Source organism: Indicator indicator, chromosome 40 (genome assembly GCF_027791375.1).
Source record: "Indicator indicator isolate 239-I01 chromosome 40, UM_Iind_1.1, whole genome shotgun sequence".
NCBI classification, from domain to species: Eukaryota; Metazoa; Chordata; class Aves; order Piciformes; family Indicatoridae; genus Indicator; species Indicator indicator.
In genome coordinates, this window is record NC_072049.1 from 905,863 (window position 1) to 930,424 (window position 24,562).

The 24,562-nt window shown below is 61.9% G+C and overlaps 4 protein-coding genes and 1 non-coding gene across 5 annotated transcripts; 4 read left to right on the plus strand and 1 right to left on the minus strand.

Moving 5' to 3' along the window:
* Positions 1-1,135: 1,135 nt before the first annotated feature.
* On the plus strand, positions 1,136-8,316 carry TARS2 (threonyl-tRNA synthetase 2, mitochondrial). Its single transcript, XM_054396944.1, has 18 exons — positions 1,136-1,280; positions 1,322-1,514; positions 1,930-2,053; positions 2,143-2,264; positions 2,342-2,459; positions 2,725-2,789; positions 2,862-2,940; positions 3,043-3,189; positions 3,290-3,388; positions 3,759-3,925; positions 4,018-4,180; positions 4,830-4,967; positions 5,769-5,846; positions 5,947-6,047; positions 6,827-6,928; positions 7,042-7,114; positions 7,496-7,610; positions 8,168-8,316. The coding sequence occupies exons 1-18, from the start codon at positions 1,136-1,138 to the stop codon at positions 8,314-8,316; spliced, it is 2,178 nt and encodes a 725-aa protein (XP_054252919.1).
* A 1,295-nt stretch (positions 8,317-9,611) lies between these two features.
* ECM1 (extracellular matrix protein 1) lies at positions 9,612-13,678 on the plus strand. The gene is made up of 8 exons (XM_054396945.1): positions 9,612-9,654; positions 10,198-10,275; positions 10,480-10,557; positions 10,750-11,042; positions 11,481-11,864; positions 12,921-13,141; positions 13,328-13,415; positions 13,505-13,678. The coding sequence occupies exons 1-8, from the start codon at positions 9,612-9,614 to the stop codon at positions 13,676-13,678; spliced, it is 1,359 nt and encodes a 452-aa protein (XP_054252920.1).
* Positions 13,679-14,686: 1,008 nt separating this feature from the next.
* Positions 14,687-16,005, plus strand: SNAPIN (SNAP associated protein). Its single transcript, XM_054397013.1, has 4 exons — positions 14,687-14,799; positions 15,274-15,320; positions 15,447-15,565; positions 15,655-16,005. Exons 1-4 carry the CDS (start codon positions 14,687-14,689, stop codon positions 15,757-15,759), a joined length of 384 nt encoding a protein of 127 aa, XP_054252988.1. The 3' UTR covers positions 15,760-16,005.
* A 296-nt stretch (positions 16,006-16,301) lies between these two features.
* On the minus strand, positions 16,302-22,578 carry ILF2 (interleukin enhancer binding factor 2). Its single transcript, XM_054396967.1, has 13 exons — positions 22,533-22,578; positions 20,136-20,240; positions 19,776-19,853; positions 19,029-19,131; positions 18,879-18,944; positions 18,646-18,762; positions 18,448-18,526; positions 18,245-18,332; positions 18,032-18,093; positions 17,609-17,723; positions 17,431-17,521; positions 16,413-16,582; positions 16,302-16,331 (listed from the first exon to the last, which is right to left on the minus strand). The coding sequence occupies exons 2-12, from the start codon at positions 20,232-20,234 to the stop codon at positions 16,422-16,424; spliced, it is 1,059 nt and encodes a 352-aa protein (XP_054252942.1). The 5' UTR covers positions 20,235-20,240; positions 22,533-22,578; the 3' UTR covers positions 16,302-16,331; positions 16,413-16,421.
* Positions 22,579-23,689: 1,111 nt separating this feature from the next.
* On the plus strand, positions 23,690-23,761 carry TRNAM-CAU (transfer RNA methionine (anticodon CAU)). Its single transcript has one exon. It is a non-coding gene; the product is annotated as a tRNA-Met (tRNA).
* Positions 23,762-24,562: the final 801 nt, after the last annotated feature.

The window sequence follows — 24,562 nt, forward strand, 5'->3', positions numbered from 1 at the left end:
CAAGAAATTTAAAACAAAGAAATGTTTTAACTCTCAAGAAAGAAATCCCCAACACCACCACCCCACATCCACCCCCAGAAAGCTGAAACCCGCCCCCCGGATGATCGGTTTTAAGTCCATCACCAACAGGCTGCTTTAGGGAGGGGTGAAAGGGCCAGAAGTGGCAGAGACATCCCCTCCCCTTCCCCCTCCCCGTGCCTTCCTCAATGTTCCTCCCTCCAGCTGGCCAAAAAAAAACCCAAACAGAGGCAAAAAGGATCCAAACCACCACCCTTTGCTGATCGCTTCGGACTGTTGGCTCCCCAGGAGCTCAGGGGGGACCCCTCAGCCTGTGTCCCCCCCTACATCTACCCACTGCTGTCTGTTGGTTGGTTCATTTGGGTTTATTTTGGTTTTTGGGGTTTTTTTTGTCCCTGGGAACACTGTTGACTTTCTACGTGTGTGTATATAATAATAATTCATAATCACTTTTTAATTCCATCTCAGATCGTTCAACCAGAGTCTGAGGGAGGTGGCTGGGGGGAGCTCCCCCCTCCCCTTGACTCATCCAGAGCCGCCCCAGCGGCTTTTATATGAAGTTGGAATTTTACTTGGTTTTCTTTTTTTTTCCGGGTTTTTTTGTTTGTTTGTTTTGTTGGGGTTGTTTTGGGGTTTTTTGTTTGTTTTGGTTTGGTTTTTTAGTTGCTAGACTCCATCAGCTATGTTTGATAAAGGTGTAGGGTTCAATATCCACATAAACATCACCAAAAAAAAAAAAAAAAAAACAAACCCCAGTAGCTGGTGGCTCTTTTCTTTCTGCGTTCGGGTCGCAAAGCGGGGTAGAACTCCTTTGAACATCGCGCCCCGAGGCAGCGGGATTGGGGCGCTTCAGTTGGCCTTCCTTTTGCTGCTGGTTGGCCGTGGTTCGCTCCGGCTGAGCGTGGACCTCAGCGAGTCCAAGGCACTCTCCAGGTGAGGATGAGGCCACGCGGGTTTGAACCCCCGGCCCCGCCCCGAGGGAGATTCCGTTGGTTAATTGCCCTCTGGTCACCGTTGGCTGGCTGCAGCTCTGGGCTGGCCCCGCCCCTAGCTGGAGACTCCGCCTCCCCGGGACACCGACTTCCTGTTCTCGCCGGAAGGGGTGGGGCTTATCGCCATGCCTGTCGCCCGTGCCCCGGCCCGGCTGCTCTTCGCGGGAGTTCCGCGGCGACACCGGGTGCGCTCGGACCCTCCCGACCCCCACCGCAACCCCGGACCCACCCTTCCCGAGCTCTCCCCACCCTCCGGCACTCGCTCCGAAGGTCCTGACCCGCTCTGTTAACCTCCCGCCCTCAGGTCTCAGGTCCCGATTCCCGCCTCACCGAGAGCCTCCGTCTCTTCCAGCAGCTGCGGGCGGAGCAGGAGCAACGGAATGGAGCCAGTACCGGGGCCGGACCCCCGCCGGGGACTCCCATCCGCATCACTCTGCCTGGGGGCAGCCGCCTGCCCGGCCGGGCCCTGCAGACCACCCCTTTCCAGGTGGCCACGGAGCTAGGGTAGGCGCAGAGCCCGGCGGGGGGCAGCCAGGGTCACCACCAGGGCCACCACAAAGTCACCAGAATCCCCATGGCGCACCCACGGTGTCCACAGCATCCCCACAGTGTCACGCCTATAGTCCCCACCGAGGCTTCAGGATCCTCACAGTGTCCCCACAGGATGCCGATGGGGTCTCTCCCACTGTGTCCCTGTGATGTCCCCACCAGGACATCAGGGGCTCAATTAGGTCCCTATGGTGTCTTCTGTGTCCTTGCACTCTCCCTATGGTCCCCACGAGGTCCCCATTGTTCCTACAGTGTTGTCATGGCAGGGGCCTCCCCGTGTCCTTAAGGTGTCCTCAGCATCACCTGAGTGTCTCTGTGATCCTCACACTGTCCCTACAAGGTCTCCACTGTCCCCATGGTGTACCCACAGTGGAGGCCTGGCAGAGGCAGCTCTGGTGGCCCGGGTGAATGGGACCCTCCAGGACCTCGACCAGCCCTTGGCTAGTGACACCAACCTGGAGCTCCTCGACTTCTCCACACCAGAGGGACGGGTGGTGAGTCCCAGGGGGACACAGGAGTGACACCACAGCCCCCTCCCCTCACAGCATGTCCCCCATGCGCTCTCTCCATGTCCCCTCCTCAGGCTTTCTGGCGGTCAGGTGCCTGCGTCCTGGGCGCAGTGGCCGAGCAGTTCTTCAGGGCCACCTTCTGCAGCGCCCAAGCCACCGAGGATGGCTTCTACTGTGATCTCCACATGGGGGACAGGTAAGGAGGGAGGGGAGGGGACACAGAGGGTGTCCTCTGTGAGGTACAGTGTCTCCAGCCTGTTGCTGTGCCTGCAGGACGGTGCAGCGCAGCGAGCTGCCAGCACTGGAGGACGCCTGTGCCACGTTTGCCCGCAGCGGGCACCGCTTCGAGCGCCTGGAGGCCACCCGCCAGCAGCTCCGTGAGCTCTTCCAGGTGACATTCGTGGTGTTTCCTTCTTGTCCCAGGATGGGGCAAAGGCACTCAGCCTGGGGACAGCAGGACCCTCCTGGTTGGGGTTATGGACTAGGAGGATGTTAATGGGGACCAGTGTCACCTTCCATCACTGTCACCTGTGCTGCTGTCACCCTCCTTGGTGTTCCCCAGCCTCAGTCCTGCCCCTCCCACCCCAGCACAGTGTCACCTTCCCTTGGTGTCACCTGTGCCTCTGTCACCCACCTCAGTGTCCTGTTGCCCCCAGCACAACAGCTTCCAGCTGCAGCAGGTTGAGGAGGAGGTGACATCCCCAACAGCCACTGTGTACAGGTGAGTGTGGGGGCACAGAGACAGGGGCTGTGGTGTCCCCATGTCTGTCCATCTGTGCCCATGTCCCCACAGGTGCGGACCCCTGCTCCAGCTCTGCCCAGGACCCCTGCTGCGGCACACAGGGCTCATCTCCGTGCTCCGCGTCCTGACGGTGGGTGTCAGCCGGGGGGTGGGTGTCACCTGGGGCAGAGCCAGGGATGCGGTGGGGGAGGGTGGCCCCCAGGAGACCCTAACTAACGCAGCCCCCCCGCAGAGCTCGGCTGCGCTGTGGCAGGGGCCGGGGGCGCAGCAGTGGCTGCAGCGTGTGGCTGCCGTCGCCTTCCCCAGCACCCAGCTCTGGGCAGCCTGGCAGCAGGCACAGGACGAGGCTGCGCTGCGGGACCACCGGCGCATCGGGCGGGTGAGCCCCAGGCTTCAGGGGGGTAGGGGGCTGCGGAGGTGGGGGTCACCAGCAACCCCCCAGTAACGCCACCCTGTCTCCCCCCCCCCCCCCCCCACAGGAGCAGGAGCTTTTCTTCTTCCACAAGCTCAGCCCTGGCAGCTGCTTCTTCCTGCCCCGTGGCGCCCACATCTACAACACCCTGGTTGAGTTTATCAGGGTACGTCCCCCCAGAGCCTCCCCCAAAGCCCCCCACTGCCTCCCAGTCATGTCACTGTTACTGTGGGGGGGAGATATTGGGGTCTGCCTTTGCCCCTCCATGCTCTGCACCCTGCCCCTGCCTTGTGCTGTGGCCCCATTTCTGCCTCACCCCGCTGCAGCCCATCTCCACTGCACCCAGACCCTCTTGCCCCCTGTTCCTGCTGTGGCCCCCACTGCACCCCAACCCTGTCCACATTCCCCCCAGACCCTCTTGCACTGCCCATCCCTGCCCCACCCTTGGCTGCAGCTCCCCTGTCCCTGTAGCACCTGCAGCCCCCCCACGATGGGCACCGTGGGGGTGGTCAGTGTCCCCATCCCTGTCACCACAGAGCGAGTACCGGGTGAGGGGCTTCTCCGAGGTGGTGACCCCCAACATCTTCAGCCCAGAGCTGTGGGAGCAGTCAGGGCACTGGCAGCACTACAGCTCCAACATGTTCACCTTCACCGCTGGCACCGAGACCCTCTCCCTCAAACCCATGAACTGCCCAGCCCACTGGTGAGTGCTGCTGGGGACATGGGGGGGGCGGGGGTGGGGGACAGGCCGAGGAGGGGGTTGGCACCCCTGGCTGTCCCCCTCTTCACCTGCAGCCTGATGTTTGCCCACCGGCCGCGGTCCTGGCGGGAGCTGCCCCTGCGCCTGGCCGATTTCGGGGTCCTGCACCGCAATGAGCCCCCCGGCAGCCTGACAGGGCTGACCCGGGTCAGGCGCTTCCAGCAGGATGATGCCCACATCTTCTGCACCATGGAGCAGGTGAGTGTCCCCTCCTGCCCCTGTTGGGTGATGTCATCAGGGACGTTGGCAGCAGGATACCAAGCTGAGCAGGGCTGCGACACGCCTGAGGGATGGATCCATCCAGAGGGACATTGTGAACCTCCTGTCCCTCTGCTGTGCTCTGCTGAGACCCTCTGCAGGGCTGGGGCAGCTCTGGAGCCCTCAGCACAGACAGGGACGACTTGGAGCAGGGCCAGAGGAGGCCACAGCAATGCTGGCAGGGCTGGAAGCCCTCTGCTGGGAGGCCAGGCTGGGAGAGTTGGGGCAGTTCAGCCTGAAGAGGAGAAGGCTCCAGGGAGACCTTCTGGAGACCTTCCAGTGCTGAGCAGAAAGCTGGGGACAGAGTTTGGAGCAGGACCTGTGGTGGCAGGACAAGGGGGGATGGTTGGGAAGTGCAAGAGGGAGATTGGGAGTAGAGAAGGAGAAATTGATGGTGCTGAGGGCGGTGAGAGCCTGGCCCAGGCTGCCCAAAGAGGTGGGAGATGCCCCCTGGCTGGCACCAACCCAGCTCAGGTTGTTTGGGGCTGTCAGCAGCCTGCTCTGGCTGGGGGTGACCCTGCCGGCTGCTTCAACCCAAACCAGTCTGGGGTTCTGTCCCCCCACCCTGTGTCACCCCCCTGCTCCCCAGCTGGAGGCCGAGATTGATGCCTGCCTGGACTTTGTCCGCTCTGTTTACACCGTCCTGGGCTTCTCCTTCCGCCTGGCGCTGGCCACTCGCCCCCCTGGCTTCCTGGGGGACCCCGAGACGTGGGACCGCGCCGAGCAGGTGGGACAGGGATGAGAGTGGCCCTGCCGCTGGCGCTGTCCCCAGCATCACATCCTGGCTTTCCCCTAGTGTCCCCTGCAGCGTGTCCCACGAGCCATCCCCTGTCTTGCCAGTGTCCCCCGCAGGGTCCCCCCTGTCGTGTCCCATGCACCGCACCCCAGCTTTGTCCCTGTGTGTCATGTTCCAGTTTTGTCCCCGTGTGCCACATCTTGGCTTTGTCACCGTGTCCCAGCTTTGTCCCCATGTCTCAGTTGTCTTTTTGTCTCTTTGTCCCCAAGTCACAGTTTTCTCTCTATGTCCCTGACACTGTCTCAGCTTTGTCCCTCTGTCTTAGCCTGCTCACAGTGTGCCCTGTGCCAAGCCCTGGCCATCCTGTCCCAGCTTTGCTGCCACGCTCACCATGTCAGGTCCCCAAGTCCTGGACATCCTGTCCTGGCTGTACCCCTGTGCCCCCAGTGCCATGTCCTGTCCCTCGTGTCCCAGCCTTGCCCCTATCTCTTTATATCACTTTATAGTATCTCCCACATTGTCCCTTGTCACCTGCACTGCCCTGTGTGCCACCTCCCATCTCTGCCATCCCATCCCACGTTCCATGTGTCACCTCCCAACCTTGCCGTCACATCCCATGCAGCGTGTCCCTGTGTCACACCCGGATGCTGTGCCTGTGTCACATCCCTGAGTCCTCTGATGGTGTCCCCACATCATGTCCCATGTTGTGTCCCTGTATCGTGTCCCCTTCGCTGTCCCCTGTGTCCAATCCCTTCCATCCTGTTCCCTACATTGTCCCTTGTGTCCCCACAGCAGCTGGAACGGAGCCTTCGCACCTTTGGCCAGCCCTGGGAGCTGGCTTCAGCTGATGGAGCCTTTTATGGCCCCAAGGTGAGAAATCTGGGGGTGGGGGGAGAGGGGCCCAAAGAGGCTTTGGGGCAAACTGGGTCCTTCTGGGGACCATCCCGTTCCCCAAATTTATTCCCAATAGATCGATATCCGGATCCGGGATGCACTGGGAAGGCAGCACCAGTGTGGCACCATCCAGTTGGATTTCCAGATGCCAGAGAGGTTTGAGCTGGAATATGCCAGGTATGGGCTGGGGGGGGACAGGACTGGGGCTGGGATTGGGGGTTGAGGTGGAGGGGAAGGATTTGGGGTTGGGGAGCACAGGATTTGGGTTGGAATGGGTCAGGATTGGGGTGAGGGGAGTAGGGTTAGAGCTGAGGGGACAGAACAGGGTCAGGGGTGAGCATTGGGGCTGGGGGAGCAGGACTGAGGCTGAGGGGGCAGAACAGGGTCAGGGGTGAGCATTGGGGCTGGGGGAGCAGGAGTGGGGCTGGGGGAGCAGGAGTGGGGCTGAGGGGGCAGAACAGGGTCAGGGGTGAGCATTGGGGCTGGGGGAGCAGGAGTGGGGCTGAGGGGGCAGAACAGGGTCAGGGGTGAGCATTGGGGCTGGGGGAGCAGGAGTGGGGCTGAGGGGACAGAACAGGGTCAGGGGTGAGCATTGGGGCTGGGGGAGCAGGAGTGGGGCTGAGGGGGCAGAACAGGGACAGGGGTGAGCATTGGGGCTGGGGGAGCAGGAGTGGGGCTGAGGGGGCAGAACAGGGTCAGGGGTGAGCATTGGGGCTGGGGGAGCAGGAGTGGGGCTGAGGGGACAGAACAGGGTCAGGGGTGAGCATTGGGGCGGGGGGAGCAGGACTGGGGCTGAGGGGCTGTCAGGATCAGGCCAACAGGTTGTACATTAGGGGAGTAGGGAATCAGAATCTGGGCTTGGAGGGGGGAGTCAGGATTGGACTGGGTGGGGAGGGGGAGCTGCGGTCTCCCTTGACCCCTAGTGTGTTCCCCCCTGCCCCCCGGTGTGTCCCCAGCGCGGCAGGGGGTGCGCAGCGGCCGGTGCTGATCCACCGCGCGGTGCTGGGCTCCGTCGAGCGCATGGTGGCTGTGCTGGCCGAGAGCTGCGGTGGCTGCTGGTAAGGGGGGAGGTGTCCTGGCTGTGTCCGTCCCCCCCCCAGATAAAAAGCCTCCCACTCTGGGGCACCCCCAGGCCTGCGTGCCCTGTCCCCAGTGCCCTGTGTCCCCCCAGGCCGTTCTGGCTGTCCCCGCTGCAGGCTGTGGTCATCCCACAGGCTCCTGAAGTCGAGGATTATGCCCGGGAGGTGAGTTGTCCCCTCCCCAACATGTCCCCTGCTAACCCCCCAACTCCAGTTTTCCTTTGTCCTCCTGTCCCCCTGATCCCTTCATGACTCCTGCTCCATGTCCCTCTGTGTCCCCTCTTCCCCCTGTGTCCCCTCTTCCCCCTGTGTCCCCTCACCCCCCTGTGTCTCCTCACCCCCCTGTGTCCCCTCTTCCTTCTGTGTCCCCTCATCCCCCTGTGTCCCCTCATCCCCCTGTGTCCCCTCAACCCCCTGTCCTCCCCCAATCCTCCCTTGCCCCCCCATCTCTCCAGGACCCCCTCGCCTTGTCCCCCAACCCCTCTGCCCTCTGCCATGCCCCCAGCCCTCCGTGTCCCCCCCCCCAATGCTGACCCCATGGGGCAGGTGCAGGCTGTGCTGCAGGGGGAGGGCATCCTGGCAGACCTGGATGGGGACATGGGAGCCACCCTGGCCAGGAAGATCCGCAGGGCCCAGCTCGCCCACTACAACTTCCAGCTGGGTAAGGAGGGGACAGGGACACCCCCAACCCACAGACCCCCCAGGAGACCCTCCCTGGGATTGGCTTGTGCTGAGCCAGCAGCACCCCTACACTGGAACTGGGAGCTGCTGGGGAGGGGCTCTGAGACCTGGGACCTCCCCCAACGCTTTGGAAATCACCTGGGACCCTCTCCCACCAACAAGCCCCTGGGACTTCTGTGGGACCCCTCCTGAGACCCCTTTGGGACTCCCCTTATAGACCTCCCGAGACCCCCCTGACACCCACTTCAGACCACTGGGAGAGTTCTGGAACCATCCTGGGGCTCTTCCCTGAGAGCCCTCCCATCCTTGGCACCCCCTGACCCCCAGGTGGTGGCTGCTGGTCTCAGCTGCATGGGGGGCACCCAGCAGCCCTGGGTGTGGGAGGGTACCCCTGGGGGTGCGTGGGGGGCACCCCTGGGTGGGGGTGCCCAGCAGCAGGGTGGGTGCTGAGGACAGGGCATGTATGGAGTAAATGGAACCCCGGGGCGGGGAGGGGGGGGGGGTCCTGGCCCCTCACCCCCCGCCGGTGCCCCGCAGTGGTGGGGCCGCGGGAGCGCGCGCGCGGCACCGTCAGCGTCCGCACGAGGCAGAACCGGCGGCTGGGGGAGGTGGAGCTGCAGAGGCTGCTGCGGAGGCTGCGGGAGCTTCGCGACGGCCGCGTCCCCAACGCCGAGGAGAGCTTCTGACCTGCCCGGCCACGACACCCCTGCCGGACACCCCCTCCCCCATCACCTCCGGGGGGTGTCCTGCGTGTGCCCCCCCCCCCAACCTCAACCCCCCATTAAAGTGCTGGGCACGGCAGGAGCTGAGTATGGGGGTGGCTGCCTCTGCCCTGGGACTGGCAGCACCCCAGGGTGTGCTGGGGAGGGGAGCAGAGGACACCCCACGGGGGACAGCCGGGTGTCATCCCTCCCCCACCCTGACACTCGGGTGCCCCCCTCCCAGATATCTGAGTGCCCCCCACCTCCCCCAACCTGGCCACTTGGGTTCCTCTGCCCCAGGTGCTTGGGTCCCCCCAGCCTGGGTCTTTTCTCCACCCCAGACATCTGGGGGTCCCCCCACCCAACATATCTTTGGGTCCTCCCCCAGACACTTGAGTTCCCCCAGCTCAGAGCTTTGGATTTCCTCCCCCCCCCATCCCCCTCCCCACATTTGGGTTCCTGGGATTTTCCCCCCCGGGCTTGCGCAAGCTCCTGGTCACGTCCTGTCGGGTGTTGGGCAATCGGGGGGGGCAGGGGCTGTCCCCCCCCTACTTGTCGGCACCTGCCCAAGACTTTGGGCTCAGCACCAAGCAGGATGTGGGGGGGGGGGGGGGGACACACACGACATGGACACCCCCCTGCTTTGTGATCCTGGGGTGAAGGGAGGTGACCGAGGCCATGCCACCCTCCTGCGACCCTCCTGCGACCGCTGCCTCGTGGAGGGGTCCCCCAATATAGGGTGGGGGGACGCCAGCTGAGCCCCCCAACAAGCACACGGCCCGGGGCGGGGGGGATTCTCCTATGAGTGGTTTGTGTCCCCCCCTTTTGCCCTCTTTCCCGGTCCCTGGGGGTGACTCACTGGGCGCGGCTGCCCCCTAAATGGGGGCAAAAACCACAAAAGCCACCGAGCTCCAACCGCTTCCCCCTGCCATGACGCAGGGGTCCCGGGGGGGAAGGGAGGGCACGGGGGCCACCCAAGGGCGGGGGGGGCTTAGGGCCACCAAAAGCGGGGGACAGAACCACCGGGAGGGACAGGACCACTGTAGTGTCCCCAAGCTCCCCGAGCTGGCCATGGTGGCCGGGGACATAGTGGTGGCTGTCACCCTGTCTGGGGGTGCAGCCCAGTATCCCCAGTACCCCCCCCCCCTTCCAATTCTGCCCGCCCCCGGGCCCCGTCGCGACGTCAGGGCAGTGACTCAGCCCTGCAGGATTCGTCCCGTGCCCGCCCCAGGCTTTCATAAGGCGGCGGAGCCGGCGGTGGCCACACAGCTCCTGACGCCATGGCGGCCATCGGCCTCCTCCTCCTCCTGCTCGGCCCCGCCGGTGAGTCCCCGGTGACCCTCCCCGGGCTGCTGGGTCCCAGCTGGGTCCCTCTCAGGACTCCTGGGTGTCCCCCCGGACAGCTGGGTCCCCTCCCTGGAAAGCTGATTCCCCTTCCCAGACATCTGGATCCCCTTCCTAAACACCTGGCTCCCGACTCTGACACCTGTGTCCCCTTCCTGGACACTTGGGTCCCCTCCCTGGAAACCCAAGTCCCAGCTTTGGACACCTGGGCTCCTGCCCACACCTTTGGGTCCCCTCCCCGGACACCTGGGACCCCACCCGCATGCCTGGGGTGCCCTCCCCGGATGTCTGGGTGCCTGCCCACGCATCTGGGTCCTCTCCCTGGCCACCTGTGTCCCCATCCCAAACAGCTGGGTCCCCTCCTTGGCCACCTGGGTCCTTCTGAGCTCACTGTGGTCCCCTCCCCATTATGAAGCTCTAAACCCCCATTCGTGGGGAGTCCCCTCTTGCTCTCCACCCCTCCAGGCAGAGAGGTGGGTGGGGGTGCTCCCACTGACCCCTTGTGCCCCTTGTTGGTGACAGTGGTGGCCCTGGAGCAACGCCAGCTCGTGGCACAGGAGACCGTGGACCCGCAGCCCCCCAACATCGAGCAGCATGAGGGTAGGGACATTGCAAGGACACACGGGGAGAGGGTGGCACAGAGGGGACACAAAGGGGACATCCAGGAATGCAGATGGGGGAGACAGGAGAACATTCAGATGGCTGGAGCAGACAGACAAGGTTGGGGATGGTGGGAAATGGGCACATGGAGAAGTGGGGGGGGTGTCAGGGTGCTCCTGCTGACCCATGTCCTCTTGGTGACAGTGGTGGACTCAAAGCAGCACCAGCTCGTGGCACAGGTGAGCGTGGACCTGCAGCGTGCCAGCACAGAGCAGCAGGAGGGTAAGGACACAGGGGGACACCCAAGGATGGGGTGGGACATGGAGGACATGGGCACAAGGAGGGTTGGGGATGGAGGGGCACTGTGATGGGGCAGGGATGGATACAGTGACCGAGATGAGATGGAGGGTGGCCACGCAGGGGACAAGAGGCCACACAGGGACATGTGTCACCCAGTGTCACTCCCCCTTTCAGTGTGGCAGAAGGAGCAGGACCCCTCACTGCCCCCCGACACCCAGGCAGCAGGAGCCACGCTGGCCCCGCGCCCTGCCTGGCCTGCGGTCCTGGTGGGCTTCCCCCCGGCCTGGCCGGAGGACACCGCTGTCACCTCGCACTGCCACCAGCACCCCCGGCACCCTCCCATCCTGCCACTGCCTGCCAGCGGCTTTGCTCACCTGCGCCGGCAGGCGGCCGCCCTGGAAGCCTTCCGGCCCCGCCTGGACGCCTGCTGCAGCCACCGCGGGCCCCTGAGCTGCGCCCGCCGCGCCGTGAGTCACCTGGGGACAGGGATGGAGGGGACGTGGGGACAGCGGGCGTTGGGGATGGGTGGGAGCTTTGGAACGCGGGTAGGGGAATATGAGAGGGACATCCAGGGATAAGGACATGGGGATGGGGAGATGTGGGGACGTGGATGGGGAGACACGGAGGGGACACCTTGGGATGGGGACATGGATGGGAGGGACACGGAGACAGCCAAGGCTGGGGACAGGAGGACACCCAGTGGTGGGGACATGGATAGCGCCGTACGGGGGGAACAGAGAGGGATAGGGACATGGGTGGAGGGAGTAGGGGGATGGCCAAGGCTGGGGATGAGGGACCACGGGGACACAGATGGGGAGATACACGGGGGACACCCAGGGATGGGGACACAGATAGGGAGGCCATGGGGACAGGGTGAATGGCACCAGGAGGGTTCTGTCCCGCAGTGGACGGAGGTGCTGGACGCGTTCTGCGCCGACGAGTTCGGGGTCAAGACTCGGCAGTTCCACTGCTGCCGGCAGCTGGGGGCTGCCCGGCGCCGCTGCTTCGCCAGGAGCTCTGCCGCCGTCGCCGTGGCTGCCACCGCGGCCACTGCCACTAAGGCTGTCGCCTCAGTGGCCTCCAGCTGGGAGGTCACCAAGAGGCTGCCGTTCCCCCCCGGGGAGCCCACGGCCTCCAACATGGGCAACATCTGCAAGCTGCGGGGGCTGCGCCCCGGCCCCGACGGCGCCTACGGCTCCTCGGGACCCCGCGACCGCATGCGGCTGCGCCTGGAGCGGGAGTTCGGCCGCTGCTGCCGCAACCAGAGCCTGACCTGCGCCCAGGAGGCCGTGAGTGACGGGGGGCGCGGGGGGGACATGGCGTCTGGGAGGGCTCCAGGGGTTGCGGAGGGACTCGGGCATCCGGCGCCTAGGGGGACCAAGGTGACAGCGATCCAAGGGTTTGGGAGGGACCCAGAGGATAAGGGGGGACCCAGGTGACACAGATGGCCCCAGGTGTCTAAGCAGGGGACCCGAGGGTCTGGGAGAGATTCAGGGAATGGGGGGACCTAAGTGGTGTGGAAGGATCCAGGCATCTGGGGACATGGGGGACCTGGCTGTCCAGAGTGAGGCCCCATGTGCATGGGTGGGCTGCAAGAGTCAGGGGTCTCAGGGGGACCCAGGTGACAAGGAGGGAACCAGGTGTCTGGGGAGGGGACCTGGGTGTCCCAGTGCCCAAAGAGTGACCCAGATGTCCAAGGTCTGGGAGGGACTTGGAGTCGAAGGGCTGAGGGGACCCAGGTGACAAGGAGGGACGCAGATATCCAGGAAGGGATACCAGGAGCTTAGCAATCAGGGAGGGGGCCCAGGTATCACATCCGGGGAAGGGACTAAGTGTCCTGAGAATGACCTGGGTGACAAGGAGGGACACAGGCATCTGGGGGGAGACAGCTGTCTGGAAGGGACCCAAAAATCCAGGGGCTAGGGGAACCTAGGTGACAAGGAGGGAAGAAGGGACCCAGTGGTCTGGGGAGGGGACCCAGGGATCCAGATCCAGGAAGGGATCCAAGCATTTAGAAACAGGGAGGGGACCCAGGTATGGCATCCGGGGAGGGGACCCGGGTGGCCCGGGAATGACCCAGGTGCCCGGAGAGTGACCCAGGAGTCCAGGGAGGGGACCCAAGCAGCCAGGCTGAGATCCAGGGGTGTTGGGGGGGAATCAGGAGCTCGCGGTGGGACATGATACACACAAGTGTCTGGGGACGGGACCCGGGTGACAAGGAGGGGACTCCGGGGAACACCCAGGGGTGCGATGCAGAGCTCTGGATTTGAGGGGGTGGACTCGGGGGTCCAGGGGACAAACAGGTTTCCAGTCCGCGTCTGACGCCCCCTTCCCCGCCCCGGCAGTGGCGGAAGGGGCTGGAACGGTTCTGCCGGGAGGAGTCGTCGGTGAAGACTCGGCAGCACCAATGCTGCCAGCGCGGGGGGGGGCACGCCCGGAGCCGCTGTTTCGCCGCCGCCGCGCCCTATCCCGGCTACGACCGGGAGCTGCACAACGTCAGCCTGGCCCGGCCCGGCCCCGCCATGCTGCGCACCCTCTGCGGCCCCACCGTCCTCATCAGCAAGAGGTGGGTGCCTCCCAGCCAGCATCCCCCATCCCGGGGAGCCCCTGTCTCGGAGGGCTTCCAGATATCTGAGAGCCGCCACCACCCCTCAGGACCTGCCAGCAGGGAGGGGTCCCCCCCATTTGAAGGGGCACCCTTGTGACCCAGCACCCCCTGACTTTGTGACCCCACCATGTTGGTGTCCCACAGGAGGCCGGTGCCAGAGCTGCTGGGGGCCATAACGACCTCCTGCTGCTCACTGCCCCCTGAGGAACAAAGCAGCTGCGCTCAGGACCAGGTGAGTGTTGGGGTGGGGTCGTTCAGGAGGGGTGCAGGAGCTCAGGGGACCTCCTCCCAGTCGTTCTGACACCCCCATGTGGTCCACAGCTGTCCCAGGGCATTGCCACTGTCTGTGCCAGCGTGGGGAAGGGCTGGCGTGACCCTGAAGACTGCTGCTCATGGGGGAACCCCGAGCGACATCGATGCTTCGAAATCACCTACCTGGCCCAGGTGACCCTGGGAGCTGCTGTGGATCCTCCACCCCCTGACCATGAGGAGTGATCCGCCCCCCCCCCCCCCCCCCCCAAACATTGGGACAAGGGGGACAATAAAGGTGCTGTGGTGTCACTTCAAGTGTCCGTTGTTGTCTCTGTGCCTCAGTTTCCCCGCAGTGTGGGGGCTCACCAGGTCCCCAGTGTCCCCCAGCAGGGCCCGGGGTGTGTCGGGGTGTGGGGCTGGCAGTTGGGGTGTTTGCGGTGTTGGGGTGTGCCAGGCTGTGACCTGCTCTGTTTGTGTTCTGGGGTGCGCCCCAGACACTGCAGGCGCCCAAGCTGCCCTTGCCCAGCACTGACCTCCCCACACCCAGTGCAGGGTCAGGAAGGGGACAAGAGGGCACATGTGGCTGCATGTCCCTTGGGCTGTCTTGATGCCCGCCCACATATCCCCACCTGCTCATGTCCCCACACTGGCACTGGCAGCTGTGGTGTCCCCCACATTGCAGCGACCCCAGAGACCTTCAGAGCTCACCCAGCCCAAGCCCTGCAGTCAGCAGGGACATTCCCAGCCAGAGCAGGCTGCTCACAGCCCCAAACAACCTGAGCTGGGCTGGTGCCAGCCAGGGGGCATCTCCCACCTCTTCAGGCAGCCTGGGCCAGGCTCTCACCACCCTCAGCACTCTCCACTCAATCTCCCTCTTGCAGTTCCCAAGCACCCCCACCTTGTCCTGCCACCGCAGGCCCTGCTCCAAACTCTGTCCCCAGCTTTCTGCTCAGCCCTGGAAAGCCTCCAGAAGGTCTCCCTGGAGCCTTCTCCTCTCCAGGCTGAACTCCCCCAGGTCTCAGCCTGGCCTCCCAGCAGAGTGCTTCCAGCCCTGCCAGCATTGCTGTGGCCTCCTCTGGCCCCGCTCCAGCAGGTCTCTGTCTGTGCTGAGGGCTCCAGAGCTGCCCCAGCCCTGCAGAGGGTCTCAGCACAAGGGCAGAATCCGCTCCCCAGGAGACCTTTCCTGTCCCGCGGACTCCATTTCCCACCGTGCCCCGCGCCACGCCCCAGCAGCCCCCGCGCGGCGCTAAGATGGCGGCGGGCGGCGGCGGCGGCCCCGCGGCTCGGGAGCTGTTCGCCGAGGGGCTGCTGCAGTTCCTGCGGCCCGCGGTGCGGCAGCTCGATGGACACGTTCACGCCGTCAGGTCTGGGCTCGGGGAGGAGCGGGGCTGCGGGGCAGGTGGGGCCGGCCAAAGCCGTTTTAGGGCGGTGAAGGGCTCCCGGAGCACCTGGGAAGGGAATTGGGAGCCTCGTGGCTTGGTTTGGGGGAGAAGGAAGCTCGAATCCAGCCCTACCCCAGCGCTGCCAGGGCACCACCCAAGCGTGGCCCTCAGCACCACATCTGCACGGCTCTGAACCCCCTGCCGGGAGGGGGATGCCGCCCCTGCCCCGGGCAGCCTGGGCCAGGCCTTGACGGTCCTCAAGGGGCAGAAATTGTTCCTCATGTGCAGCCTGAACCTCCCCTGCTGCTGGCGTGGGGAAGAGTTCAGAATGGCTGAGGTGGATGCGGGTAAGGAGGTGTGAGGGGACTTAGGGGCACAGGTTCCGTGGCAAGGGGAACGGATGAGGGGTGGGGGGGGTGAGGGTTTTGCCCTGGGCTCCAAGCTGTCCCCTCACAGGGAGAGCCAGGTGGAGCTGCGGGAGCACATCGATAGCCTGGCTACAGGTGAGTCATGGGGGTCAGCTCCCCAGCCTAGCTGCGGGGGCAGACTGGGGTTTGCCCCACAGCTCCTGGGGTGGGGGGGGGGGCTGTGGTGACCTGGGCCCACTCCCACCCTGTGCTCTTTCCCAGAGCTCTGCCGCATCAACGAGGACCAGAAAGTGGCACTGGACCTTGACCCCTACGTGAAGAAGCTGCTGAACGCGCGGCGCAGGGTGGTGCTGGTCAACAACATCCTGCAGAACGCTCAGGTCAGCGCGGGGACCCCCAGGGCTGGGGGGTTCTGGGGGGGGGTCCCAGCCCCCTCGGAGGCTGAGGGCTGCTGCTCCCCCTGCCCCAGGAGCGGCTGCGGAGGCTGAACCACAGCGTGGCCAAGGAGACGCTGCGCAGGAAGGCCCTGCTGGAGGCAGCTGGGGGCTACCCCCAGGGCTTGCCTGGCAAGTGAAGCCCCTGCAGCACTGGCCCGGATGCACCTGGCACTGTGGCTCTGCCAGCAGCCCCAGGAGCTGGGCAGAGGGACAAGGGCCACCCTCAAGGACAGCAGAGTGAGATGCTGGCAAGGGGAGCAGCTATCCCGGGTTGCAGCAGCGTCTACAGCCCAGGATCCGGTGAGAAGTCCTGCAGAGGGAGGCTGCAGGTGAAGGAGCTGGGGGGACCTCAAGTTGTCTTGCACCATGTGTAGGCAGCAAAATAAAAGTGACTGTGTGGGGCTCACGGGCTGGTGCCACTCACTTCCACCCTTCAGAATTCCATGATTGTAAGTTCCACCCCTCCCTGCTGTCAGACCTTTTCCAGCTACCCTCTCTGTGCCCCTTCTACCCCCACCTCCAGCCCCAGCAGGACACACTCCAAACAGGGCAACATTTTAATGTGCAACTTATAAAAACACAGACAAGGGCCAGGGCCTGCCAGGGCTGTGGTGGCAAGGGAGGGGCTCAGTCCTCTGCTTAGCTCTTGGTGTCCTTCAACCAGCAGCACCCAGGGGTGGGAGGTCCTGCTGCAGAGGAGGGACAAGCCCTGAAGAAGGGACAGAGGTAGCTGGACACTTCCCTCCCTGCCTGGAGCTGTCTTGTCCCAGGCTTCACTGCCAGGGGGTACCTGGGTGAGTCACTCCTGTGTCTCCATGCTCTCCTCCTCCTCGCCTGTAGCGGGTTCCTCCTGATTCTCCTCTTCCTCTTCTCCTTCCTTCTTCTCTGGAGGTTTCTCATAAGCCTTCTCTGAAGGGGTCACTATTACTCCATCCCACGTGGACATTTCAGAAGCCAGGTCTGCAAAAAAGAGGGGCTCAGGGTGGCCTCAAGCAGCACAGACAAGCCCCAGGACATGCAGTGGGGGAAGCATCACAACCCTCCTCACCAGCTCTGGGGCTTCATACAGTCCCAGAGTGGCTTGGGTCCAAGACCATCCAGTTCCAAAACAGTTCCTGCTACAGCAGCTTGCTCAAGGCCCCAGCCAGTCTGGCCTTGATCACCTCCAGGCTTGAAGCCTCTACAATTTCTCTGGCCAACCTGTTCCAGTGTCTCCCCACCCTCCTGGGGAAGAGTTTCCTCATGTCTCATCTCAATACAGCTTCTTCCAGAAAAAATGAGCCACTTCTCCCTGGAGATTCCAGCACAAGGACATGGAACTGCTGGAGAGGATCCAGAGCAGGCCACAAAGAATCAGGAGCTGGAGAACCTCCCCTGTGGGGACAGGCTGGGAGAGTTGCAGCTGTTCAGCCTGGAGAAGGCTCCAGGGAGACCTTAGAGCAGCCTTCCAGTGCTTGAAGGGGCTGCAGGAGAGCTGGGGAGGGACTCTGGACAAGGGCTGGGAGTGCCAGGCCAAGGGATAATGGCTTGAGAGGGCAGATGGAGACTGGAGAGGAAGAAATTCTTGAGAGGGAGGGTGGGGAGACCCTGGCACAGGTTGCCCAGGAAGGCTGTGGCTGTCCCCTCCCTGGAGGTGTTTAAGGCCAGGCTGGACGAGGCCTTGAGCAACCTGGGCTGGTGGGAGGTGTCCCTGCCCGTGGCAGGGGCTTGGAACTGGATGGTCTTGAAGGTCCCTTCCAACCCAACCCGCTCCATCACTGCTGAAATCCATCCTCACTGCCCCAAGCCACCCCCAGCTCCCCACTCACAGCTGGCATCTCCCTCCTGGCCCAGGATCTTCCTGTAGCCTCCATGCGAGAGGATCCTGACCAGGGTCTGTGCGGTGTAGCAGACCATGTCCTGGGGGGGGGGGGAGGGGGAAGAGGGGCAGGGTTAGAGCAGGGCAGCGCCAGCCTGGGGCTGGGCTGGGGGCTGGCAGAGCCTCACCTGCTGCTCCAGGGTCATGACGGTGTGCACACGGAAGTTGCCACTCTCACAGGGGTCGGTGATGCCCACGGAGCCAGGCAGGAACAGCCCCGCGGCCAGGATCTGCAGGCAGCGTCTGCAGGGTGAGAGCTGGGGGTTGGAAATGCAGCCAGGGAGGCCCCAGCCAGCACATCCTGGGGGGGGAGGTGGGGGGGGGGGCTGAGGCCTTGAGCAGCCAAGAGGCCTCCCTGCCCATGGTGGGGAGGTTGGACACGGCCCCCCCGAGGCCCCTTCCAGCCCTCCGTGGTTCTATGATCTACGTGAAGAAGCTTTGTCTCCCCTGTGAGTTCCCTTCAAGCCCTGAGCTGCTGCTGCTATCATTTGGCACACTCAAGGCTGAGGCAGTAGCAGGGATCTGGAGGAGGGAAGCAGAAGCTGACAGACCTGTAGGCAATGTTGAGAGCCAGGGGCTGCCTGGTGGGGTTGTTCATCACAGCGTAGTGCCCCTGGAGAGGCGAGGAAAAAAAAAAAAAAGTTGGGATGAGAGTGGCTTCCTGCAAGGAAAGAATCCCAGCTCCTGCTGCTGCAGGAGCCCAGGAACCTGCAGGCAGCCACCACTCAGCCCTGGAACACCACTGGCATCCCCCTCATGCTCACCAGCAGGTCGAGGATCCATGGTGTGAGAGGCTCAAAGCCAGGAAAGCGAATCCTCAAGTCTTTGAGGAGCCGGATCAGGACCTTCACCCTGGGAAAGATGGCAGCAGGAGGGTTCCTAACAGGTCCACCACCTCCCAGGACCTGCTCTCCTTGCTCGTCCCCCTTCCCTCCAGACTGCTTGGCCCAGCTGGGGTGGCACTCACGTGGACTGGGAGGCATTCTCCTCGAACCAGCGCGCGTGCCTGATGGCGGCCAGGGCGCTCTGCAGCACTTTAATGTCCACTGAAAGGACAGCAGACAAGATTCCTGGGGTTCTGACCCAAAAGTGAGGAGCTGTGGGGCAGGGGCTGCCTGTCTCCATCCCACAGCAGCAAAGCGTGGGGCAGGGGCTGGGGCCTTACGGTGCAGCTCAGGGTCCAGCTTGCGCAGGTTGGGAGGCACAGTGGTGATCAGGATCTTCACCGTGGCGTCAGCAGAGCTGATCTCGAAGCCAGTCTCATTGGTCAGCATGGTCAGGACTGGGGAGGAAGAAGCAGAATTCCTCATGGAAGGACTGGAAGGTGTTACCAGACACCTCCCAGGACTTTGGAGGAGCTGTGTCCCCAACAACCCTGTGACACAGGAGCTGTCCTACCTTCGCTGGGGTCCTGTGCCCTCAGGCTTTCCACCACTTTGTTTCCCAAAGCTGCCACAGCTTCCACTAGGGAGGAGGAGCAGAGGGAGAGGAGGTGAGAGCAGGGCTCAGCACCGTGGTGTGCTCAGCGCCCGCCCTGGGGACACTCACGGGTGGGCAGGATCTTCAGGATCACCACCAGGTCAGCCACGTTGTGCCCTGTGGTCATGGTGCCCTTCTTGTAGGAACCCACCTGGCGAACCTCCTCGATTTGCTGGGGGAAAAGGCAAAGAAAAAAAAAATCAGAAAGGCTCAGGGTGGAAGGGAGCTCAGAGCTCATCTGCTCCAGCTCCCTGCCATGCCCAGGGACACCTCTCAGCTGGACTCAGCTGCTCCAGGTTTCATCCAGCCTGGCCTTGAATACCCCCAAGGAGGAGGCAGCCACAGCCTCCCTGGGCAGCCTGTGCCAGAGCCTCACCAACCTCCTACTGAAGGACTTCCTCAGCTCCACTCTGACCCTGCTCTGCCTCAGCTCTAAACCCTTCCCCCTTAGCCTGTCTCAGACCCCCTCATGCAAAGTCCCTCTGCAGCCTTCCTGGAGGATCCCTTCAGGTACTTGCAGGCAGCTCTAAGGTCCCCCTGGAGCTTTCTCTCCAGGCCACACACCCCCAGCTCCCTCGACCTGTCCTCAGAGCAGAGCTGCCCCAACCCTTGGATCATCTTTGTAGCCTTCTCTGGCCCCACTCCAGCTGCTCTGTGTCCTTCCTCTGGTGGGGACACCAGAACTGGAGGCAGTAAATGGATGAATTTGAGAGTCACTATGAACTTTTAGCCATTTCTGGGCCAGGTTTGGTGTCTGGACACCATCACCCCTTGTGCCAAAGCATCTCCTCTTGAGTTCACCAGGTTGACACTCACCACTTCAAAAGTTCCAGGTGCCACAATCAGATTGTCAATCACGTTGTTTATTTTGGTCACCAGGGAGAGAATGGAAGCCTGGCAAGGAAAGGCAGAGGAGTGGTGTTACCACCTGTCTGGTACGACTGGAAATGCTCTAATCCTGCACAGCCCTTATGCAAGACAGATAAAGAGATCAAAAAGCAGATTTTTTTTTTTTTTAGCCCCAATCAATAGCCAAGGAACCCCACAGCAGGGCTCTGCTCAGGGTGAAGGCTTTCATTTCCAGCTCTGCCCTCTGAAAGCCTGCTCTGCCTTCGTGCTCTCTAACCCCACAGCAACATCCAGCCTAAGAATTTAAGGTAACTTTTGGCAAAACACCTGTTCAGCAGCAGTGGGAGCAAGGTCCTGGTTTCTCTTCAGCAGGGCTTCGCTGAAGGCTGTCTCATCAGCAGCAGGCTTGACACGGGGAAAAGCCATTTCACACTGAAAGGGGATCAGAAATCAGACTGCAGTGCCCCAGGCAGGCAAGACTTGGGTTGAAGCCACTCAGCAGCAATATCTACTCCATTTCCTGCTGTTCTCCAGCACCTGTTTCCATATTAGCCTAAGGGAGAGAGGCCCTGTCCTGCCCAAGGCAGTGGCAGGTCTCCAGGAGTGGAGCTGCTGCCATGCCCCAGCAGGGTGTGAGCTGGGGCAGATCTAATCCAAATGGGTGCATCAGGAGGGGTTTTGCTCTCTGTTAGCAATGACCCTGTTTGCAGATGGCCTGCAGCTTTCCCACGGGTAGGAGGGAGTCTTCAGGCAGTGGAAATGAAAAATGAACTTGCTTGCTTTGCAAGTTCCCTAACAGGCTGCAGCTGCACAGCAGCTTCTTCCCCTTCTTGAGCATGGCACCACTGGGACAAGCTCAGCAGGGTCCAGCTGAGCAGGAGGAGAAACTTCTTTGGCTTGAGGGTGCTGGAGCCCTGGGGGATGCCCCCTCCCTGGAGGTGTTGAAGGCCAGGCTGGACAAGGCCTTGAGCAAGCTGGGCTGGTGGGAGGTGTCCCTGCCCATGGCAGAAGACTGGGACTGGATGAACTTCCAAGGTCCTTTCCAACCCAAACCATTCCATGAATCTATGAAATAATAATTTGAGAGAGGAGAGGAGGAAAAAAGAGAGAGGAGAGGAGAGGAGGAAAAAAGAGAGAGGAGAGGAGAGGAGGAAAAAAGAGAGAGGAGAGGAGAGGAGGAAAAAAGAGAGAGGAGAGGAGAGGAGGAAAAAAGAGAGAGGAGAGGAGAGGAGGAAAAAAGAGAGAGGAGAGGAGGAAAAAAGAGAGAGGAGAGGAGGAAAAAAGAGAGAGGAGAGGAGGAAAAAAGAGAGAGGAGAGGAGGAAAAAAGAGAGAGGAGAGGAGGAAAAAAGAGAGAGGAGAGGAGGAAAAAAGAGAGAGGAGAGGAGGAAAAAAGAGAGAGGAGAGGAGGAAAAAAGAGAGAGGAGAGGAGGAAAAAAGAGAGAGGAGAGGAGGAAAAAAGAGAGAGGAGAGGAGGAAAAAAGAGAGAGGAGAGGAGGAAAAAAGAGAGAGGAGAGGAGGAAAAAAGAGAGAGGAGAGGAGGAAAAAAGAGAGAGGAGAGGAGGAAAAAAGAGAGAGGAGAGGAGGAAAAAAGAGAGAGGAGAGGAGGAAAAAAGAGAGAGGAGAGGAGGAAAAAAGAGAGAGGAGAGGAGGAAAAAAAGAGAGAGGAGAGGAGGAAAATAGAGAGAGGAGAGGAGGAAAAAAGAGAGAGGAGAGGAGGAAAAAAGAGAGAGGAGAGGAGGAAAAAAGAGAGAGGAGAGGAGGAAAAAAGAGAGAGGAGAGGAGGAAAAAAGAGAGAGGAGAGGAGGAAAAAAGAGAGAGGAGAGGAGGAAAAAAGAGAGAGGAGAGGAGGAAAAAAGAGAGAGGAGAGGAGGAAAAAAGAGAGAGGAGAGGAGGAAAAAAGAGAGAGGAGAGGAGGAAAAAAGAGAGAGGAGAGGAGGAAAAAAGAGAGAGGAGAGGAGGAAAAAAGAGAGAGGAGAGGAGGAAAAAAGAGAGAGGAGAGGAGGAAAAAAGAGAGAGGAGAGGAGGAAAAAAGAGAGAGGAGAGGAGGAAAAAAGAGAGAGGAGAGGAGGAAAAAAGAGAGAGGAGAGGAGGAAAAAAGAGAGAGGAGAGGAGGAAAAAAGAGAGAGGAGAGGAGGAAAAAAGAGAGAGGAGAGGAGGAAAAAAGAGAGAGGAGAGGAGGAAAAAAGAGAGAGGAGAGGAGGAAAAAAGAGAGAGGAGAGGAGGAAAAAAGAGAGAGGAGAGGAGGAAAAAAAGAGAGAGGAGAGGAGGAAAAAAAGAGAGAGGAGAGGAGGAAAAAAAGAGAGAAATAATAATTCTCCTATAAAAAGGCAGAAAATGCACTGCTGCTGGTCTTTGGGAGGACCAATGTGTTAAAAGAGCCTGAAAAACATCTGATAGTTGGGTGACAGCCACCAGAGTAACACTTGTTACAGGAAACCGACAGAACAGCCACAAAACCTCAGTCAAGGCACTCCTGATTTTGTACTGGACTCCATCCTGGTCATGCCACTTTCACACAAGTGCTCTAAACCAGAGCCAGTAAGATCTTTTGTAGGTTAGTTACTGAGCAAACAGGATTTTCAATGAATTTCTTCACTCCATCTCCACTAAAAGTCGTCAAAACATCACGGTCTGCACACAAGGATTTTAAGAGGCAGCTTTAAACAAGGCAAAAATCCCACAGCTGCTGCCTGTGAACAGCTCTGTAGGAAAGAGTTACTCACGACATAGAAATCAAAGGGGATGTGGGGCACAAAGGGCCGGAACCTAAAGGGGGGAAAGAAAAAAAAAAAAAAAAAAAGAGATATTCTATTCTCTGCAGAGATACTCCCAGCTCGCTGCTGTACCCAGCGGCGGCCACACCCCCCACCCCATCACCATTCCGCGGAGATTCGCGCTGAAGATGAAAGAAAAGCCCTACAGAAATGGAAAGATTTCTTTGTAAGCCCCCTGACGGTAACTAACCCACCTCGCCCTGGCATCATCGGCCAGCGGCCGCGCACCGAGGGCTTCCCCGTGCCCACCGACCCGGCCCAGCGAGGCCAGCAGCCCCCGACCGCCTCCCAGCTCTACACCTCACCTCTGTCCTGTGCTACACTGGAAGCTGAAGCCCCGGTTTCTGTGCCCCGCTCCCCCGGCAGCTCGCCCTGCTGGGGCAGCCGCAGCCCACCCCCTAAACCTGGCATTCTAAAGAGCCACCCTCGCTAAAGCAGAAGCCAGACTCGCCCACTGCCAGGGCCTCCCCTGGAACCAAAGCGTCCGCCACGGCCTCTGCCTCGATCGCCCCTGCGGAAAAGAGAAGGGAAACGCCGTTAGCGTAGCGAGAACAAAGCCCCAGGGGTGGAGGTTCTGCGAGTCCCCTGCAGCAACTTCCTCGAGAGAGCCTTCGCCGAGGGCTCCCCCAGCTCCTGCCCACGCAAAGCCTGGGCCCTCCCTGAAAGTCCGCCGAGGCTCCAGCGTCGCCCCGGGGCTGCCCGGATGCCCCCATGCCCTCCCGCGGAGCAGGGACCCCCGGCCCGGCCCGCTCAGCTCCCAACTCACCTCATGGTTCCACCGCTCCGAACAATGAACGCTGCCGCCGTACGGCCCCCGCCAGACTTCGCTTCCCGCACCTCGTAACAACCTGGCCGCCTATTGGCTTCCGACCGCCGCGGGCCTGCCCACTGACAGCACATCCCTGCAAATCATTGGTTCAGTCAGACATCAATCCGAGGCAGAGGGGCGGGGCGTAGGGAAAACGACCACTCACGGCGAGGGCCGCACATGAACGGGGCGGCCGCTGGAGGGCGCACGATATTCATGAATAAAGTACACATTGAGAGCGCATGCGGGAGGCTTAGTGGCTTTATATAGCGCTGATAAAAATCAGTGTTTTATGGGAAGCAGAGTGGCGCAGCGGAAGCGTGCTGGGCCCATAACCCAGAGGTCGATGGATCGAAACCATCCTCTGCTAGTGAACGTTTTTCTTTTTTCATTGCACCGAGGACGCTTTTTAAAAAATCTCATTAACTGTCGCCACGGCCTCAGGCGCTCCCTTACGCTCCTCTCTAGTACGATTGGCTCTTTGCAGCTTAGTCTGCTTGAGAGCGTCCCGGGACATCCCCACCCCAGCACTGTGGGCATCCCTGGAGGCTTGTGTGTGTCTCCGAGCAATGCGTGTCCCCAAGTTCTTTGAGTGTCCCTGGAGCCACACGTGTCCACATGTCTCCCTGTCCCGCAGCGCTGTACGTGTCCTCACAGCCACACATGTCCTCGTGTCCCCAAGCTCCGTTCCCGTCCCCGAGCCACGCATGTCCCCAAGCTCTTTGCGTGTTCCCGGGAACTGCGCAGCCCCCACAGCAGGATCTGTCCGGTGTAACCTTCCCATTCCTCCGGTACTACCGGGACCGGGACACGGGTCAGGGGCTCCTCTGCCGGGAGCAGGAGGCTCGGAGGACCTTCGTGGGGCCGAAGACCCGTGCTGCGCGGCAACAAACTGCCCGCTGATGAGTTTGTCCGGCCTCAGCTTCCTCTCTCCCCACTGCCCGGGTGGGGATCTCGGCACCCACCACCGGGCGGCCCCATCCTCCCTCCCTCCCGGACCTCGGCGGCTGGCGGGGCGGGGGGGGGGGGGGGGCGGACAGGAAGGAGTTAAGCTCGGTGTGGATGATAACGGCCTTTGTGTCACCGGGGAGGGGGGGGGGGGGAAGGAAGGGCTCAGCCCCGTGGTGGTGGCGTGGGGGGGGTGGGGGGTGGGAAAAGCCACTTTTCGTGG

Excerpts from the sequence above, each read along its gene's own strand:
- TARS2 (XM_054396944.1), top strand. The coding sequence starts at position 1,136 with ATGCCTGTCGCCCGTGCCCCGGCCCGGCTGCTCTTCGCGGGAGTTCCG. Across the intron at positions 2,790-2,861 it reads CCAACAGCCACTGTGTACAG|GTGCGGACCCCTGCTCCAGC; the intron begins GTGAGTGTGGGG and ends ATGTCCCCACAG. Across the intron at positions 4,968-5,768 it reads CGTGGGACCGCGCCGAGCAG|CAGCTGGAACGGAGCCTTCG; the intron begins GTGGGACAGGGA and ends GTGTCCCCACAG.
- ECM1 (XM_054396945.1), top strand. The coding sequence starts at position 9,612 with ATGGCGGCCATCGGCCTCCTCCTCCTCCTGCTCGGCCCCGCCG. Across the intron at positions 9,655-10,197 it reads CCTCCTGCTCGGCCCCGCCG|TGGTGGCCCTGGAGCAACGC; the intron begins GTGAGTCCCCGG and ends TGTTGGTGACAG. Across the intron at positions 13,416-13,504 it reads GCAGCTGCGCTCAGGACCAG|CTGTCCCAGGGCATTGCCAC; the intron begins GTGAGTGTTGGG and ends TGTGGTCCACAG.
- SNAPIN (XM_054397013.1), top strand. The coding sequence starts at position 14,687 with ATGGCGGCGGGCGGCGGCGGCGGCCCCGCGGCTCGGGAGCTGTTCGCC. Across the intron at positions 14,800-15,273 it reads GGACACGTTCACGCCGTCAG|GGAGAGCCAGGTGGAGCTGC; the intron begins GTCTGGGCTCGG and ends GTCCCCTCACAG. Across the intron at positions 15,566-15,654 it reads ACATCCTGCAGAACGCTCAG|GAGCGGCTGCGGAGGCTGAA; the intron begins GTCAGCGCGGGG and ends CCCCTGCCCCAG.
- ILF2 (XM_054396967.1), bottom strand. The coding sequence starts at position 20,234 with ATGGCTTTTCCCCGTGTCAAGCCTGCTGCTGATGAGACAGCCTTCAGC. Across the intron at positions 19,854-20,135 it reads CTCCCACTGCTGCTGAACAG|GCTTCCATTCTCTCCCTGGT; the intron begins GTGTTTTGCCAA and ends TTTCCTTGCCAG. Across the intron at positions 18,094-18,244 it reads CATGGATCCTCGACCTGCTG|GGGCACTACGCTGTGATGAA; the intron begins GTGAGCATGAGG and ends TCGCCTCTCCAG.